Raw genomic sequence first — 18,741 nt, forward strand, 5'->3', positions numbered from 1 at the left:
ATTTTAGATTCAAAATTGGTCTGACCGAACCATCCGGCTTCGGGACCACAAACAGTGTTGAATAGTACCCTTTTCCCTGTTGGCCTAGGGGAACCCTGACAATCACTTGCTGTTGACACAGCTTTTGAATTGCATCTAATACCACTCCCCTCTCCGGGGAAGAGGCTGGCAAGGCCGACTTGAGAAATCGGCAAGGGGGCACTTCTTCGAACTCCAGTTTGTAACCTTGGGATACAATTTCCAACACCCAAGGATCCATGCCTGATCGGACCCAGACCTGGCTTAAGAGTCGAAGAAGTGCCCCCACCGGTGCGGATTCCCTCCGTGGAGCCCCAGCGTCATGCGGTGGATTTAGCAGAAGCCGGGGAGGACTTCTGCTCCTGGGAACTAGCCGAAGCAGGTGTTTTCTTACCTCTACCCTTACCTCTGGCGAGGAAAGAGGAGCCCGACCTCTTCTGGACTTATGCGACCGAAAGGACTGCATCTGATATTGTGGGGTTTTCTTTTGCTGTGGGGAAACAAAAGGCAAAAATGTAGATTTACCCGCTGTAGCTGTGGAAACCAGGTCCGCGAGACCATCCCCAAACAAAACTTCACCCTTGTAAGGTAAAACCTCCATATGCTTTTTTGAGTCGGCATCACCCGACCATTGGCGGGTCCACAGAGCTCGTCTTGCCGACACTGCCATGGCATTGGCTCTGGAACCTAGCAACCCCCCGTCTCTTTGAGCATCTCTCATATACAAGACTGCGTCCTTAAAGTTACCTAAAGTCAGGACAATGGTATCCTTGTCCAGGGTATCCATGTCAGCCAACAAGATATCTGTCCATGCTGCAACAGCGCTACAGACCCATGCCGATGCTATTGCCGGTCTGAGTAAAGCCCCCGTATGTGCATAAATAGACTTTAAGGTAGTCTCCTGTCTACGATCCGCAGGATCCTTAAGGGCCGCGGTGTCTGGAGACGGTAGCGCCACCTTCTTGGACAGACGCGTTAATGCCTTGTCCACCCTGGGCGAGGATTCCCAACGTACCCTGTCGTTTGCTGGGAAAGGATACGCCATAAGGATCCTCTTGGGAATCTGCAGTTTTTTGTCTGGAGTTTCCCAAGCTTTTTCAAATAATTTGTTCAGTTCATGAGATGGAGGAAACGTTACTTCAGGTTTCTTCCCCTTAAACATGTGTACCCTTGTGTCAGGAACAGAGGGGTCATCTGTGATATGCAAAACATCTTTTATTGCCATAATCATATAATGAATATTTTTGGTCACCTTAGGGTGCAACCTTGCCTCATCATAGTCGACACTGGAGTCAGAATCCGTGTCGGTATAAGTGTCTACAATTTGTGATAAGGGACGCTTTTGAGACCCTGACGAGCCCTGTGATCCAGTCAAATCCGCGGATTGACTCCCTGCTGTTTCCTTGGACTCAGCTTTGTCCATTCTTTTATGTAATAAGGTCACATTAGCATTTAAAATATTCCACATATCATACCAATCATGGTTATCATCGTTACCGACGGAGACACCACAATCATCTGCTCCACCTCCTCCTTGGATGAGCCTTCCGCTTCAGACATGTCGACACACGCGTACCGACACCCGAACACACACACAAGGAAATAACTATAAGGGGACAGTTCCCCAACAAGGCCCTTTGGAGAGACAAAGAGAGAGTATGCCAGCACACACCCAGTGCCAACTGACACTGGAAACAATTCCCAGATATAGCGCTTTTATATATATGTCAATCGTGTAATACACTCACTGCGCCAAAATGTGCCCCCCCCCCTCTTTTTCAGCCCTGTATCTTCTGCAGGGTAGAGTCCGGGGAGCCAGCTTCTCTTCAGCACACTGTGGAGAGAATGGCGCTGGTTAGTGCTGTGCGACCAAGCTCCGCCCCCTCTAGTGGCGGGCTTCGGTCCCGCTCAAATTCACAATTAATGGCGGGGAATGAACATATCCACTGACTCCGCAGCCCATATGTGTCATAACATGCCAAAACAGAAGTATATATTGCTGCCCAGGGCGCCCCCCCTGCGCCCTGCACCCATCAGTGCCTGTCCGTGTGTGTAACGTGTGGGAGCAATGGAGCGCAGCTTACCTCAGGGAAGATCTGAAGTCTTCTGCCGCCTTAGAAGTCTTCTTTCTTCTTATACTCACCCGGCTTCTATCTTCCGGCTCTGCGAGGAGGACGGCGGCGCGGCTCTGAGACGAACGGCAGGGGGAGACCTGCGTTCCGATCCCTCTGGAGCTAATGGTGTCCAGTAAAATAAGAAGCATAGCCTATCACTTAAGTAGGTCTGATTCTCTCTCCACAGTCCCACGATGCAGGGAGCCTGTTGCCAGCAGTGCTCCCAGAAAATAAAACACCTAACAAAATTCTTTTATCAGAGAAACTCAGTAGAGCTCCGCTGTAGTGCACCCATTCTCCTCTGGGCACAGAATCTAACTGAGGTCTGGAGGAGGGGCATAGAGGGAGGAGCCAGTGCACACCCATACTAAAAGTTCTTTAGAGTACCCATATCTCCGGCGGAGCACATCTATACCCCATGGTCCTTACGGAGTCCCCAGCATCCTCTAGGACGTAAGGGAAAATAAATGTCTAGATCAGTGATTTTCAACCTTTTTTTACTCGCGGCACACCAAACAATATTATAAAATTGCCAAGGCACGCCATCAGTTCCCCACAGAATAAACACAAAAGACACACATTGGGCCTCATAGTTTAAAAAAAATTCAAACATACATTGGCCTACACAGAAAAAACAATCACATTGCTCCCCACATGAATTATTCACATTGTTCCCCCCATAAATCCTTGTTCTCCCCACATAAATCCTATTGTTCCCCACAGGAGAAAAAAAACAACAAATATTATCCCCTACCGGTCAGCTGTCCTCCTCCATGTCTCTCAGTGGCAGGGATTGTTCATAGTGGAGTGCTGCAAACACTGAGCAGCGGGCGGTCGGGCAGGTGTGGATGTGGGTGAGCAAGAAAAGCTTTGTATGCAGGCAGGAACTGGAAGATGTGTATGCAGGCGGGTGGGCTGGCTGGGTGGTGAGACGTGGCAGCCGTGACCTATGATATCACACCGTCACGTCTTCAAGGCATACGTCACGGCCGGAGCACGACTGATCCGCTAAGAAGAGCCCGGGCCAACAGTTCACTCTGAAGGTGCAGGAAGCTGCTCTGGCTCCGCGGCACACCTTGCAACTGGTCGCGGCACACTAGTGTGCTACGGCACACTGGTTGAAAAAGCCTGGTCTAGATAATAAGACTATAACTATACTGCTGTGATCAGGCCCGGCGACAGGGGGGGGTCAAAGGGGACAGCCGTCCCGGGCCCCGACGTTGTGAGGGGCCCCAAGGTCCAGCGGCGGCAGCATGTAACAGATCTAAATAATTATATATATTGCGGCATCGCACCAGCTGCGGGCCCCCCGCTGTGCAGTTAAAAGTAATCAATAACTGACCTTTTTTTTCAGCTCCCCCACCCCCATGATCTGTGGTCACCACTTAGCATCCCCAAGCCCAGCCCCAGGTCAGCTGTCACACAACGCTACCTCCGGACCTCCCCTCCTCTCCCAGTCATCACCGCCCGCCCTGTCTCTGCTGTGAGGAGCGTGAGCAGGATTGCGGGACTGCTGTCAGCTTGTTGCGGCGGGGTGCATCAAGCTGGTCACTCGGAGGCTGAGCCTCGTTGATTCACGGCGCCGGCAGCTGTGTCTGGTAAGTCAAGTGTCTGCACTGCAGGTGCACTCGGCTCTCCAGCAGGAGTTTGGGGCTTTGGGTTTGGGATGGGCTGCATGCAGGCACATATCATGGATGCATGTGCATGCATTACATCTGCCCTGTAAACCTGGTATTACTGTAGGTAAGAGCGAAGATTGCAGGGCGAGAAAAGGTAGGGATGGCCATTATGGTGGGGCATGCTGGATCGTTGCAGGTGAGTATAACTCTCCCCCTCCCAAAATGTGTAAAAATGGGGACTGCCTGCCATAATGTGTAAAAATGGGGGACTCTGCTGCCATAATGTGTAAAAAAGGGGACTCTGCTGCTGTAATGTGTAAAAAGGGAGACTCTGCCTGACGTAATGTGTAAAGGAGCTCTGTGGTCACTGGTCACGCCCCTATATTTGTATATCGGGGGGGCCCACAGGGATATCAGTGTACCGGGCCCCAAGATTTCTGTTGCCAGCCCTGGCTGTGATTACAATTGCAATCACTAATACAACAAAATACTTTACAATGAATAAATATGTCCATCCGCATATACAGGGGTTGATTTACAGTTGGGAGCAAAGCAAAAAGAAGATGCAACTCTGCACCTGAATAAGCCATGCAGTAATGCAAGGGGTGTACATATTATTATTTGCATGCAGGGTATATACACTACTGGCTGCTATTCCATGTAGCACACAAATCATACTTGCCTACCTTCCCGGAGCAGCTGGGAGGCTCCTGAAAATGAGGTGGTGCTTCCGACCACCTGGAAAAGTGGGCAAGTCTCACGGGCAGCCTACAACGTGATTTGCAGTAATATCTGCATTGTATAGTGTAGGGCGTGGCCACAATTACATTGCAGCCATGCCATATCCACAGCCTCCTGCGCCACAACCACCCCCACATCATCACTCACCGCTGTGCTGACCAGGCTGCCCCCTCCCTGAAAGTCTACAACTATGACACAAATACCGGACATATGACTATGAGCGGCTACTCCAAGATGGTTTTGTCCATATCTTTAAGTCTTATAAGTTCCTGGAACATTTTATCTAAGCCAGTTTGTGTTTTAAGTTTAATAATCTTTGAAGTGGGTGTGTTATACAATGTTGAAGTTCAGCATGTCGACACAAAAATAATGACAAGTTTAATATGTTGACATCATGCATCTTGACAGTAAGAATATCAACAGTACTATTTTACCCTAAATCTAATATGTTCATAAAGTAGACATGCACTATATCAATATTTTGGTGATGCGGTTATGTTACCGGCGCTTGGGATCCCGGCGGTCAGCATGCCGATGCCGGGATCCTAAACGCTAAAAATGGCAGCAGTCGGAATGCCGACCCACAGGGTCTATTCCCACTCATGGGTGTCCACGACACCCATACAGTGGGAATAGAACCTGTGGCGAGCGCAGCAAACCACCGAGCTCGCTGCGTGGCAAGCGCAGCAAGGATGCAAGGGGCTTTGTTGCGCTTGCCCCCATCCCCTCTGCCAGTATTCTGTTGTCGGGATCCCAGTGTCGATATGCTGACTGCTGGGATCCCGGCAATCGGCATAACATACCCAACCCGCCCAGGGCACAAAACTGGCAACAAATATAATATTGTGAAATACGTTTGTTTGGAAATAGGCTTTTTCAGTTATGCGGCACATGCTGGAGAGTGACATATTATAATAGGTTGCGCTATAAGTCGTATAAATATTATTATACCTGTATAGGTTAGGGTTAGCTTCATAAAACCCTTCTTTCTGTGGCCAATTTTCCTGCCAAGTACACAGAATGGAGCCAGTTGGAGCCATTACAGATTGCTTTCTTACCTTTATAACATGGACAAATTTTGGTGCTTGAATCTGTTCGCAAATCTGGAGGTATTTTATAACATACTCCATGTGGGAGCTTGTGGTCCTTAACATAAAATACATTCTTCCACCTATGGCCACAAACCTAGAACAAGAAAGACATTCATCAGACTATAAGGGCGAGATTCAATTGTTATCTCCGACAGCTGTCACTGGGCGCCCAGACGGAGCTATTAAATTGTTGCTCTGTTTGGGCACGAACAGCTGCCTTCTCCTGCATTTCAACTCGCACTCCCTGGAGGTGGTGAGCTGAAATGAGTGAAAAATGACCTGTTTGAGCACTCAAACGGCACAGCACTTCAGTCGGGTTTAGCCTCTTCGTTTTACGCGGCTAAACCCAGTCTGACTGGGCACAATCAGCACCAAAAAAACAACAACAACAACAACAACAAACAATTGAATATTGACTCTCCACCCCAATCTCCTGTCACTTTAGACAGGACATCAAGCGCGACTGAATGTCACCCTAAGTTATAAAAATGTTTAAGGAAGGAAATAAAGCCACAAATTAATTACATAATTACTACAGTAATAATACATTTAAAATGTTGGTAAAGAAAATAAATCAAGAACCAGTGATCTATGAAATACTCATACGGTAAACAGAACTGGTTTTATGCTTGAGGCACAGCTGGTCTGTGTCAGCGGGGCACCAGAGTGTGAGAGGCAGTAATAGATAAGATATTGGGATATGACATGAAAAATATACCCAATAAGAACAATGGAATGTCAGCAGTCAATAAACAGTACAGTAGGGAAAACACAGCTAGTCACACCCTAGGAAAACATGGACTGTTGTTGGCTTAAAACTCATAGGGGGTATGCAATTAGCTCAGTTTTTTCGCCTAGGTGAAAAACTGAGCTTTTTTGCTATTTTTAGTGCGAATGGGGACTCGCCCCATGCAATAGCAGGGACGGATTTTCGCCTAGACTAAAAATTTAGCAGGGGCAGAAAACACGTGGATTGGCGAATCCACTTGTTTTCTGTCGAAAATGCTGGCCATTTTCAAAGATTTTGAGGTGTTTTTCGCCAATACCTTTTCACTTAATAAAAAAGGTGAAAAGGCATTGGCGAAAATGCCTTGAAAACGGCGGAAAACGGCCTTAATTGAATACTCATGTGGGGCAAATTCATTAGCTCCGGAATGATCGGAACTAACTGCATACCCCCATAGTGTATATACAGTATGTCAGGCAGTGGCATATTAATAATGGGTACAGGATGTGCAATTTACACGGGCATCTTGAGCCATTGGGGCCCTGTGCCATCCATCGTGCACCCAAGATTTGCCAAAAGGCAGAACAAATATAGTGGACAGGAGCTTGTAATTATTGTAGTGATCAGTTTGGGTAGAGCCATACTCACAGTTATGTATACAGTTAGTGGAGATGGAGTGCTGCATAGAGCAGACCAGTTGGTTCTCCACAGAGCTGAGTAGTACACGACCGTATGGTCCATATACTAACTTATACCACCACAGCACGGCTTTTGCCCCCCCCCCTCCCACCCCCTTGCCCTTGCCTCCCGTGACGCAACTGTTTTGTCCCATACTTAAAGATCTCTGTGACACACAATGAGGGAAAGGGGGCTATATTTACTGTTCACGGCGGGGATGACTATTGTTCCAACTGGTGGGTGGGTAGCAAGCTTTCAAATGTTTGGAGGGGATGGGGCTGGTGAGTCATGACTCATGCACACATAAATAGCAGATATCAAGGAGCCACACCAACGCACAAGGGGATTGGAGGTCCTCCTCATAGACACAAGCCTTGGTACCAGATGGATGTTTTTGAAAACATCCAAAAGTTGTTCCTTAATATTAGGAGACAGAATCACAATTACAATTAAACGCAACCGAGTCATTTCGTGAAACTCCGCCCTGTGAGCGGAGTACTATGGCTGGGAGGAGGGGGAGCCGGTAATAGCAAGTAGCCCCTGGTAACGAGCACTACACACCCCTGGCAACGAGCATGCTAGCCAGAGCATGAAACCCCTGGCAATAAGCATGGAACACAGAACATGAAACCCCTGGCAAGGCCATGCCCATTTTAACAAGGCCATGCCCACTTGCCAGGGGAATGTGCACATTTTTTTTAATGTCTATTGGTGAAGGGGGGGGGGGGGGGGCACATTTTTTTACTGTTCGCACTGGGGGAAAAATTGGCTAGAAACAGCCCTGAGGATTTGCATGGTGGTTTGGAAATAGGGCAGATTATCACTTATCTAGGAAAGTTCATAACTCATTGTGACATAGTCGTGCCCATGGTCGTAATGAAGACATTACCCCTGCCCTGATTTGCGGGTTATATACAGGATAGAGAGAAAAATACACAGTGAAATTACAACATTAAAACTTAGTCACTTACCACTATATGTCCGTCCTTTGTAGGCTGCCTTGACAAGCTGACCCCCAACCATTGATTATCTTGTTCTACTTTGCATGTCGCCCCACATTTAATCCCATTTTGTTCACCTAAGAGATAAACAGAGTGATTAAATATAGGTCAAGCGTTCTCGAGGCTTTTGCTTTGTCCAATGGAAATTGATGTGTTCTGGTATATACCCCCAGTTGTGTTTTCCTCACGTCGTTCTAAAGTCTTACAACACACAAAACTGTAGAGCACACTGAGTGGCCATATCATTATCACCACATGGGGAATTTATGCCATGTAAAAGCCCTATTGGCCTTTAGTCCAGGGAAAAACTGTAAAGGTGTACATCAGTTCAACATTACTGTGACTGACTTAGATACACAGATACAGCATATTTACAATTCAGGAATGTAGTGCATCTAGTGCCAAATCCATCACTTCATGGGCCTGGAGTTACAAATGCTGACTTTTCAATAACACATTTCTTAAGTACTGACAAAGTAATTTTCCTGCACTTGTGACCCTGCCATAAATCAGACGTGTGATCATCTGTATCACACTATACTTCAGACACCTTCAGCATAGGTAATCAGAGACCCATTCCCAGTATGGGCAAGTAGTTCCCTTTTAGATCACAAAGAATAACATGAGTCTCATTGTATCTAGTTTGGTTACCTCCTGGCTAGAAGAACGGAAGGGCCATTTGCATTTCTATACTGTAAAGCAGGGGTGGGGAACCTTTTTTTCTACCAAGGGCCATTTGGATATTTATAAAATCCTTCGGGGGCCATACAAAAATTCTCAACTTAAAAAATTACCCTGCCCCCCAGTAGGTCTGCCTCTTGGCGTGCGCCAAAAAAATGGGTGTGGCCAATTAAAATGGGACGTGATACACATATGCCCCCAATAGTGCAGTGCCAGATCCACAATTGCCCCCACAGTGCCAGATCCACAATTGCCCCCACATTGCCAGATCCACAACTGCCCCCACTGTGCCAGATCCATAATTGCCCCCACAGTGCCAGATCCACAATTGCCCCCTCAGTGTCAGGTATACAAATGCCCCCAACAGTGTCAGATCCACAAATGCCCCCAACAGTGTCAGGTATACAAATGCCCCCACAGTGCCAAATACAGATACACAAATGCCCCCACAGTGCTAGATACACAAATGCCCCCACAGTGCCAGATACACAAATGCCCCCACAGTGCCAGATACACAAATGCCCCCACAGTGCCAGATATACAAATGCCCCAACAGTGCCAGATATACAAATGCCCCCACAGTGCCAGATACACGAATGCCCCCACATTGCCAGATACACAATTGTCCCCACAGTGCAAGATATACAAATGCCCCCACAGTGCCATACCGCTCACTGCTCCTGCAGCTCCATCCGGCGGCGGCAGGTCTCAGCTGTCGGGTCATGGAAGGGCGGAGAGCGCGGCTATGCAGGCTGCGGCGGCATGTAGGACTTCAAAACAGCCGCCGGTTCGTGAGCCAATCAGAGCTCGCTGACCGGCAGCAGCAGTTCCTGATTGGCTGCCGGTCCGCGAGCTCTGATTGGCTCACGAACCGGCAGCTGGTTTGAGATCCTACCCGCCACTGACTGACGTAGCCGCACTCTCCTCCCTGCTCTAACAGCTGAGACACGCTGCCGCCGGACTGAGCGGTGGCGTGTCTCGCTGCCAAACAAGCGGGTGGGCCGGAACAAACGGCTTTGTGTGCCGTATGCGGCCCGCGGGCCGGAGGTTCCTCACCCCTGCTGTAAATGGTGCAATGTGTGTGGTACACACAGGCTCCTGGATCCAGGGGGGCCCACTCCGCACCCATGTATTTCTATTTACCTTTTAGGAATCCCGCGTCAAAGCTGCAGCCACGGTAAAAAAAAATCACTGGCAAAATGGCCACTGCACATGCGCAGTAGGTATTTAGTCTCCGGAACATGGCAGGTGCCATGTTTCCGGAGACCTGTGCATGCTCAGTAGACTCTACTGTAGAGTCTACTGCACCATGAAGAGGAGGTGGCCCAACCAGAGTCTGTCCACGGCCCCCCTCCTCTATTAAAATGCCCCTTGGAAGAGCATACCTTTCAGAGACCATTCTGCACGTGACATGGGAGTGCCTAGAAATGCAGTGGGCTTACACTGTTTGGCTACCATTGCTACTTACAAAGTACAAACATAAAACTACAGATGTAATCTATTGCATTCTGTGGTTTGCTAAAGTAAAGAACCACCTGATAGTATTCAACCAATGCGGACAAACCTGTATTTGTTTAGGACTCAAACTTAGTATTAGGGACCCACCAGAGACAAGGTCACCTGGACGCTGGTTGGTGGGATGGTATTTTTGGTCAAAATTATGTCAAGAACCTTCATTTTGCTCTATGTTAGATTGCAGAGTTTATTATCATTATTTTGATTAGCATTGCTTGGTACCATAGAGAGTGCATCGGCATTACATTTTCTCTTTCTTTCTGGAACTACAAGTATCAGCATGATACCACTTACCACCTATACATTAGATTTGTATTTATGGATGGTGTGCAGTCCAAGGTCCCCCTCACCCATATAAAGAACCACTTGATAGTATTCGACCAATGAGGGCAACCCTGGCTTGTTTTGGTTTGTTTGTTTGTTATTTGTATGTGATTTAGGTCTATCTATGGTCTTGGTTTGAGCTTTTGTCTCACAAATCCACATGAGAGAAGAAAGTACCAGCACCAGGGGACTGAAGCTCCCCATTCTCAGTTATATTTATTGCAAATGTAAGCCACATGCTCCACTGCAATTATAAACTAACAAACTTAAAAGCAACCACAAATCATATTTGGCTACAGTTAAGAAGAATCTTCATTTGTGGGACCCCACAAATGATATGGAAGAATTAATTAAAACAATTTAATTGCCTCTATAAATATATTCTTCTCAGAGCAAAGGAAATCAACAGGGTCTATAGATTATTACCAAGAGTTAATTTAGCATTTTAGAAAAGATTTACCAAATGAATAGCAGGTAATCAACAATACACTATACATACAGAATGATGGCACCATGCATTTGAGCGCAGCAAAAATATTATTTTATTAACAGTTTCTTATATAGCGCAGTTTATTCCGTTGCGCTTTACAATTGGAACAGCAGATATAGAACAAAACTGGGTAATAACAGTCAGTCATAGAGGTAGGAAGGCCCTGCTCGCAAGCTTACAATTAATAGGGATACACAAGGATAGGCGCTACCTACTGTATAGCATAATGGTCCACCAGATTGCAAAGGTTCTTAATGGGCTGTATGATATAATAATAATAATAATAATAATTTTATTTATATAGCGCTCTTTCTCCAATAGGACTCAAGGCGCTTAACAGATACACAGCATAATATAGTACAGAAAAATAATGAAGTACATTTTTCATAAAATACAGAAGCATGAAGATACTAAAAGAGACACTATGGAAATGCTTGAGTAAACAGGAAAGTCTTGAGTCTACTTTTGAAGGATTCTATAGTTGGGGCCTGTAGTCACTCAGCAATATTGGACAAATATTAGGAAGATGTGAAAGTGAAGAGAGATAAAATATGTGAGATTATGTGTGGACTGTAGAGAGGGGATGTAATTAGATAGGGAGGCATTGAAGGTTATGTGGCTAGGTCCGTAGTTTGATAAGCTTTTCTGAAGAGGAGAGTATTCAGGGAACGCTTAAAGGTTTGGAGACTAGAGGTAAGTCTTCTTGTGCGTGGGAGGGCATTCCACAGTGTGGGTGCAGTCCAGTAAAAGTCCTGTCATTTTGAGTGGGAACGAGTAATGCGTGTGGATGAGAGACGCAGATCTTGTGCAGAGCGGAGAGGTCATGTAGGGAATATTATATTGAGATGAACAAAGAGATGTACAGTATGTGCAGTTTGTATGTACGAATAGCAAGGAATCAGCAATACACTATACACATATAATGATGCCACCATGCATTTCAGCCCTACAAAAACATATGGATAAACCTAATAATACATATCCAGGAAACAAGTAGGGCAGTCTAGCTAAATATAACCTGTTTGACTAATGGGCAGAAAACTACACAATGATACAATGTGTTTTACCCTATTAAATCACATAACATTTTATAGACGCATCATTAGGGTACAGTTGAGTGAACTTGATGAAATTTTTATTGTCTGTCTCAGCAGAACATCATCTGGAGTAATATGGAAGACATTGATTCTGTCAACTGCTCTACATACAGTAGATGGTTATCAAGGGATGGTTTTCTGGAGACCACAGAAATCTGTAGCTGTGTAGATTTTGTAAAACTAGCGATGTCACACAGATAGCCATATATCACTGATAGGTTAGTTAAGTGCAACTGGTGTTTCATACCTGTAGTAACATAAACCTAACCACTATTGTACTTTAAAACCAAGCTTAAGATGATAAACAAATTCAATACAAAAGCTTTATGAAGAGCCTTTTGCTGAAACCTTAAATACTAATCTGGGGCTAGCATTCATTTATACTGTATGTGAGTGCAACACTGAGATAAAACAGACACTAGTGTGAATGAGCCTTATGAAGTGCTACTAAGGCCTTGAAAAAATTACTAGAAGAAATAGAAAGAACTGTTGGATTTTTATGAGCCTGATGTGGATTAAACCTCAAGGTTGGGCCTAGCTTGTGTGCTGGTCATATGGGGAGTCATTCTGATCCGCAGCAGTGCAAAGGCATCGCACAGCGGCGATGCCTTTGCACTTCAAGAGTAGCTCCCGGCCAGCGCAGCTTTAGCATGCTGGCCAGGAGCTACTCCTCGCTCCCCGGCCTGCAGCGGCTGCGTGTGACGTCACAAGCCGCTGCGGCCCGCCCCCCGTTGGTCTGGCCACGCTTGCTTTGGCTGGAATGCGCCTACGAAACGGCAGCTAAACGCAGCCGTTCGGCCCCCTCCCGTCCAGTGACCGCCTCTGCCTGTCAATCACGCAGAGGCGATCGCAGCTCTGCAATGGCCATTGGCGCCGACGCATGCGCAGTAGAGACCCGTTCGCTCGGCTGTGAAAAACAGCAGCGAGCGAACGGGTCAGAATGACCCTCATGGTTCAGTATCCAATTGTGCAGTAAGGACAGGGTCTTGTATTAGGTTATTTAAGGCTGTAGCTTTAGGGCGCAAGCGTCTTTGATTGCTGCGTATTACTCACCCCTCTCCTTTTTTTTAGTGGCTTGGAGTTTTTTTATCAACAGGCTTTTGTTGATGGATGCTTTTGATTGTCTGATTACCAGCCCGGGTTCAATGGTTTAGTGTTTGGGTGTACTTAACTATATTGACTGGTTAGTTGGCTGTAACACCCTATCAGGATCAGCATAACCACCATAAAGGATGGGTATTCAAGATAGAAGATAGAGTTGGATACCCTGGTTTGTGATTTGGTTAATGAAAGCACCCTAGGCTGTATCCACCTGCAGTGCACAATGGGGGTCAATCCGACCCGATCGCATGCTGCACTTCTTTGCAGCCGTGCGATCGGGTCGGAACTGCGCATGCGCGTTGGCCGCATTGCGCACGCGCGTTGTTGCCCAGCGATGGCTGATGCTGGGCAACGACAAGGACAGTGACGAAAGCGATCGCAGCGGCGATCGCAAAAAAATTGACAGACGGAAGGCGTTCTGGGGTGGATACTCACCACTTTCTGGGAGTGGTGAGTCCAACGCAGGCGTGTCCAGGTGTCTGCAGGGCGGGTGTCTGACGTCAACTCCGGGACCAGTCACGCTGAAGACATCGCAGCCGGTGAGTATGTCAGGACCTACTTAGAAACTGCACAAGATCTTTTTGCATAGCAGGGCTGCATAAGCGTTCGCAGCCTTGCTATGCTAAAACTACCTCCCCCATAGGCGGCGACTAGTCGATCGCACGGGTTGCAAAAAGCAGCTTTGTGAGATCAACTCGGAATGAGGGCCAATGACTGTTCATTTGTTGTGAATTGATAGGCTGCACTGATTCTGACCGTCCTTTTATTGCAGCCATAGAGTTTTTTCTTAATGGTTTTCAATAAATAAGTAGTCTTTAATTTTTATACAGTATATGTTCATTTAGATGACACGCACACATGACACCCGTCAGCTGATAGGATTACAGATATAAATCAAGAAATGATTTAGCAATCTCCAAACGGCAGAATAGATATCACATATCATACTTATATATTTCTTGGGTGTGGTATGTTAGTTCCAGAAATACTTATGTCGACATGCATAAGGTCGATATGAGAAAGTGACAATATCAACATTCATCATGTCTACAAGGATGACATGTCGACATGATAGAATGTCAACCTTTTAGTCCCTAGTTGCCTAGAGGCCACTTACCTGGTCCCGGTTGCAGCAGAGTTTCCAGCGTCGTCTTCTGGGCAGGCTCAAAGCTAGTTTACTCATGTTTTTACTTAGTAATAAGCCCGTTCATTATTACAGGCCCGATTGGACTGCCCTTTATTCAGCAAACTCCAAAACCTACGCCATCTTCAGATGGCACTGGTTCCTGGAGACCCACGTCTTCCTTTGGAAAGGAGATCCGTGAGCTGAAGAGGGAGCCCTGTATCCTCTGCAGCTGTCGGCCAGTCACCCGTACCCATCCCGTCTCACCTTTCTAATATGTTACAGAAATGAATTCTAATGCACCTGTGCCAACAATATAACTCACACCTCCCACTCATACCTCCCTGACTCACTCATGTGATTGCGCTAGTGAGGACAGGACTGCATGGTATCCGGTCTATAGATCTACACTAAAAAGGTCGACAGTTAATAGGTCGACCTCTAATGGTAGACATGCATTAAGTCGACAGGGTCAAAAGGTCAACATGTAAAAGACAGGTGAAAAGATCGATAGGAGCAAAATGTCGACAAGGACAAAAGGTCAACAATGATAAACAATGTCGGCAATGAAAACGGTCAACACACATAGGGTCGACACACGTTCTTCCATTTTTTGCAACCTTTTCATACTTTACCATCCACGTGAATATGCAGCGGTAGCAGAGCAAAGCACCTTGCCCAAAGCTCGTGAGCCATGCGAGGGGACGTGGTACACTAAGTGGGCTTGTTTGTGGCAAAAAAGTGACAAAACACCCCAAAAAACCCACAAAAACAAATTGTCTACCTTTTCTGTGTTGACTATTTCCATGTCGACCTTTTGACCATGTTGACCTTTTGACCCTGTCGACATGATGCATGTCTACCTATTGACTGTAGACCTTTTAGTGTAGATCTAATAATCCACACCTGATTGCTTGTGGCAAGTACATGATGTGCAGAGGGTAATGTAAGCCAACACACTGCCACAGACTGAAATGGGGTGACTCAATCACTGGCCATGTGCCACCGAGCATCGCCGCCCTGCTGGGCTGTGCACATATCAGCCAATTACGTTACCCCTCACATTACAAGTCTTCCTGTGCACCTCTATGGGCTGTGATGTGGACTGACACAATGCGCCATTCCCATTGCCTGAACTGAATCACCCCCACAAACAGACGGGATGCAGTTATGATTCCGGCAGTCAGGATTACGGCGGTTAGAATACCGACGCTTTGATCCTGACTGCCAGAATGCCGGCAGCAGCACCACGGCTATTCCCACTCATGGGTATCAACGACACCCATAGAGTGGAAACAGAACCTGTGGAGAGCCCGCAAGGGGCTTCGTTGCGCTCGCCCCCCTGCCGGCATTCTGGCAGTCGGGATCCCGGCAACGGTATTCTGACCGCCGATGACATACCCAATCCCAAACAGTGTAAGCAGCACAACAGGAGAGAATAGTGATGCAGCAAGACTGTACAGTCCAAATGGACTTATATATAAAACCGAAGCTCAAACATCCAGCTCGCTCAATGGACTTATCCAGATCTTGTCCTCTTCTCTACATAAAACATTTTTTTGTGACCTTTATTTAAACCAACCTGTGTACAAGAAGCACAGCAGTCACATCAGGATACGAATAGCAGCCTGAAGCTTCAGTTGTTATTTAGATATTGTGCATAAAAAGACATGAATAATAATAGTCATTTAGAAAGTGGATGTCTTCATGTATTTCGTCAATTTGCCACGTTCCAAACGGTTCACAGATCATGTTACAGAGATCAGTGATGCTTTTATAACACCTCACTCCGACAAGTAATTAACACACAGGAGCGTGTGACTTCCCCGAGGTAACGCGGCTTTGTGATACGAAACAAACCCATCATTTGTGGAGTTCATGCTGCAGGCAAACCAGTGTGGGTTTCCTAAATTGAGTCAACTACCACGAAGAAAAAAACAAAGATCAGCTATCAGGTTTTATTGTCGTTGCACAGTATCTGAGAAATGTATGTGACAGTCATTATAACCTAAACCCTTCTCTAGAACTGTGGGGGAGATGTACCAAGCCTTAGCGAGTGATAAAATGGAGAGAGGTAAAGTACCAGCCAATCAGCTCCTAACTGTCATGTTACAGACTGTGTTTGAAAAATAACAGGCGCTGGTTGGCTGGTACTTTCTCTTTCTCCACGGCTTAGTACATCTGCCCCACAATAGTGATGGGCATCGACCATTGATGATTCTTAATCATTGATGGTTTTTGGCTGATGTAGAATACTTTTACCATCGATGGGGGAGAACCAGATTGTTTCCCTCCATCGATGACACTGCATAACCAAATTTTTGGATTTTCTCTTACGTCCTAGAGGATGCTGGGGACTCCGTAAGGACCATAGACTGGTTTCTGGTAACCACGGACGCGAGCCTCTGAGGATGGGGAGCAGTCACCCAAGGAAGAAATTTTCAGGGACTATGGTCAAACCAGGAGGCCTGTCTGCACATCAATGTGCTGGAATTAAGGGCCATATACAACAGCCTTCGACAAGTGGAGAGTCTTCTTCGCAACCTACCGGTTCTGATTCAATCAGACAATGCCACAGCAGTGGCACATGTGAACCGCCAAGGCGGGACAAGGAGCAGAGTCGCAATGGCGGAAGCCACCAGGATTCTTCACTGGACGGAAAATCACGTAAGCGCTCTGTCAGCTGTCTTCATTCCGGGAGTAGACAACTGGGAAGCGGACTTCCTCAGCAGACATGATCTCCATCCAGGAGAGTGGGGACTTCATCAAGAAGTCTTTGCAGAGATAACGAGTCTCTGGGGAATTCCTCAAATAGACATGATGGCGTCACGCCTCAACAAAAAGCTTCCGAGGTACTGTGCCAGGTCTCGGGACCCTCAGGCAGTAGCAGTAGACGCCCTGGTGACACCATGGGTGTTTCAGTCAGTCTATGTGTTTCCTCCTCTTCCTCTCATCGCAAAGATTTTGAGGATTATAAGACAGAAAAGAGTACAGTCGATACTCATTGTTCCAGACTGGCCTCGAAGGGCCTGGTACTCAGATCTTCAGGAAATGCTCACAGAAGATCCTTGGCCCCTTCCTCTCAGGGAGGACCTGTTGCAGCAGGGGCCCTGCGTATTCCAAGACTTACCGCGGTTGCGTTTGACGGCATGGCGGTTGAACGCCGAATCCTAGCCGAGAAAGGTATTCCGGAGGAGGTCATACCTACTCTGATAAAGGCTAGGAAGGAGGTGACGGCGAAACATTATCACCGTATCTGGCGGAAATATGTCTCTTGGTGTGAAACCAAGAATGCTCCTACGGAAGATTTCCATCTGGGCCGTTTCCTCCACTTCCTACAGACAGGAGTGGATATGGGCCTAAAGTTAGGCTCTGTTAAGGTACAGATTTCGGCCCTATCTATATTCTTTCAGAAGGAATTGGCTTCTTTACCAGAAGTCCAGACTTTTGTGAAAGGAGTGCTGCGCATCCAGCCTCCTTTTGTGCCCCCAGTGGCACCCTGGTACCTTAACGTGGGTTACGGTTCCTTAAATCTCACTGGTTTGAGCCCCTTCAAACGGATGAATTTAAATTTTTCACCTGGAAGGTGGTCATGTTATTGGCCTTGGCATCTGCAAGGCGTGTGTCAGAATTGGCGGCCTTGTCTCACAAGAGCCCCTATTTGGTTTTTCATGTGGATAGAGCGGAACTGAGGACTCGTCCTCAATTTCTGCCTAAGGTGGTGTCTTCATTTCATATGAACCAACCTATCGTGGTGCCTGTGGCTAAGAGTGACTTGGAGGACTCCAAGTCCTTGGATGTGGTCAGGGCCTTAAAAATTTATGTAGCCAGAACGGTTAGGAAAACAGAGGCTCTGTTTGTCCTGTATGCAGCCAACAAGATTGGCGCACCTGCTTCGAAGCAGACTATTGCTAGCTGGATCTGTAACACGATTCAGCAGGCTTATTCTACGGATGGATTGCCGTTACCAAATTCGGTGAAGGCCCATTCCACTAGGAAGGTGGGCTCTTCTTGGGCGGCTGCCCGAGGGGTCTCGGCATTACAGCTTTGCCGAGCAGCTACTTGGTCGGGTTCAAACACTTTTGCTAAATTCTACAAGTTTGATACCCTTTTGCACAGTCAGTGCTACAGAGTCATCCGCACTCTCCCGCCCGATCTGGAGCTTTGGTATAAACCCCATGGTCCTTACGGAGTCCCCAGCATCCTCTACGGACTACGAGAAAAAGATTTACCAGTAGTTTTTAAAATCTTATTTTTTTTTAACTAGGTGCCGGGACACGGAGCATAGCTTAGACAACCGCAAAGCAATGCCCCTGGGCCCTGATTGGCCTGTGGCTCGTTCAATACTAAAGTAGGGGGTGACCATCGATGGGTCCCTTAGAGATAGTTTTCCACCAGTTCCCTTAGAGATGGTTTCCCGC

General features: G+C 46.9%; 1 protein-coding gene across 1 annotated transcript in view; it reads right to left on the reverse strand.

Annotated features, from left to right (window-relative positions):
• Positions 1-18,741, reverse strand: part of ITGA4 (integrin subunit alpha 4) — a 224,226-nt gene that overhangs the window by 177,331 nt on the left and 28,154 nt on the right. The window contains exons 3-4 of the mRNA XM_063933332.1: positions 7,960-8,066; positions 5,551-5,677 (exon numbers count right to left, since the gene is read on the reverse strand). Of these exons, the coding sequence (XP_063789402.1) occupies positions 5,551-5,677; positions 7,960-8,066 (234 nt within the window). The remainder of the gene's footprint in view (positions 1-5,550; positions 5,678-7,959; positions 8,067-18,741) is intronic.

Source organism: Pseudophryne corroboree, chromosome 7, assembly GCF_028390025.1.
Source record: "Pseudophryne corroboree isolate aPseCor3 chromosome 7, aPseCor3.hap2, whole genome shotgun sequence".
Classification (NCBI taxonomy): Eukaryota; Metazoa; Chordata; class Amphibia; order Anura; family Myobatrachidae; genus Pseudophryne; species Pseudophryne corroboree.